Source organism: Condylura cristata, unplaced genomic scaffold (genome assembly GCF_000260355.1).
Source record: "Condylura cristata isolate star-nosed mole 26May11 unplaced genomic scaffold, ConCri1.0 scaffold00032, whole genome shotgun sequence".
Classification (NCBI taxonomy): Eukaryota; Metazoa; Chordata; class Mammalia; order Eulipotyphla; family Talpidae; genus Condylura; species Condylura cristata.
The window spans coordinates 20425158-20426613 of NW_004567133.1; the positions used below are offsets into that span (position 1 = coordinate 20425158).

General features: G+C 70.0%; 1 protein-coding gene across 1 annotated transcript in view; it reads left to right on the top strand.

The window, feature by feature from the left end:
* Nucleotides 1-456, top strand: part of CCDC154 (coiled-coil domain containing 154) — a gene marked incomplete at its 5' end in the record, with an annotated part of 11640 nt that extends 11184 nt beyond the window's left edge. Inside the window, one exon of the mRNA XM_012731702.1 lies at nt 330-456. Within this exon, the coding sequence (XP_012587156.1) occupies nt 330-456 (127 nt within the window). The remainder of the gene's footprint in view (nt 1-329) is intronic.
* Nucleotides 457-1456: the final 1000 nt, after the last annotated feature.

Sequence of the window (1456 nt, forward strand, 5' to 3'; positions counted from 1 at the left end):
CCGCCCCCGCCGCCTTCTGCCCCGCCCCTGCCGCTGGAGGCGGGCTGGGGGCCGGAGGCGGCTGGGGGCCAGAGCCGAGCACTCTCAGGGCCCCATCTACACCCTGAGGCGGCCCTGCCCTACTGTCTGTGGGCAGCACTGCCCACATGTCCCCTCTCGCTGGAGAGTGGCCACGCTGACCGGTCTGACCACACCTTCTCCAGGAGGCTGGGGCCACACAAGGCTCGGCTCTGGGGTTCCAGAGCCCAGGTTTGGGGGCACGTCAGCCCAGAAGGCCTGCGTGTCTGCGCCCTACCTCGGCCTCCACCGGTGAGCCCTGTGCTCCCCAGGGGCCAGTCACGGCAGGTGGGTGCAGCCTGCCGCTGGTGGTCAGTCACCTCCTGGCCCAGCCTGGCTCTCAGCGTTGCTGCCCGCACCAAGGACCTGGTCTGGGAGTCAAGGAAAGCGAAAGTTTGAACCTCAAGAGTGGAGCCTGAGGCATCGGGCCTGGTACCTGCTTGCCTTGTGAACAGAGGACAAGTGTCCACGGCACTGTCGGGGCATTTCGGGTGCGGCCCAGTGCCACTGGACCCCCAACCGACCCCACCTGGCTGGGTCTAAACATACAGCTCCTCGACACTGAACACAAGGCCCAGGAGTCAGGGGTGGGCTGGACCTCAGCTCTGGCCACCAGGAGGTGGGCACGGACGGGGGCCGAGGCCTCCGTGCCGCGAGTGGCCGGCTGTGTCCCTGGGCCTCCGGCCGGGGCCCAACACCTGTCCTGGGATCAGCATAGCGGGCTTCCCCAGTGGGCATGAGGGGTGCTCAGGCTGCGCCTCACCCAGCCCCCGCTGCCTGGCCCCCGTACCTCTGTGAAGGGCCGGCTGGACCTGGCAGGAGTCCATAGCGACGCTGTGTCAGCTCTCAGGTGGGGCTGGGAGGGGCCCCCAGTGGGCCGCCAGGCCATGCACGGTGCCCCACGGGGGTGTTTGCCTGGGTGTACGGAGGGGGCTGGCGTGAAGGACTCGCGACCACACCGTCCCCTGGCCCCTGGCTCACTGGGGGTCAGGCACAGAAGACCAGAGACAGCACCTGGACGCAGCAGGGCCCCTGCCCAGGGACAGAGGCCGGTGCCCGGGGGCCTGGCAGCCTCTGGCCCGGCACACCTGTCATTGGACCTGGCGAGCATGGCTCCCGGGCGGGGGACAAGGCCAGTGCAGAAGGAGGGCTGGGCAGGGCTCGGGGCTCACGCGGGGGCCTGGGCCTGTGTGCCTGCCTGGAGGCCAGAAGTGGCCCCGCAGCCCCGGGCACCTGCATCCTCGGGGTTCTGACCAGCCCTCCAGCCTCTGCTCCTCTGCTCGACCCGCCCTGCGGCCCCTGCCCCCTGGGGAGGACGCTTCCGGGTCAGGCCATTCACTGCACAGGAGCTCAGGTGGACGTGGTGACCTGCAGAGGCCCCTTGGGAAGCCGTGGCTGG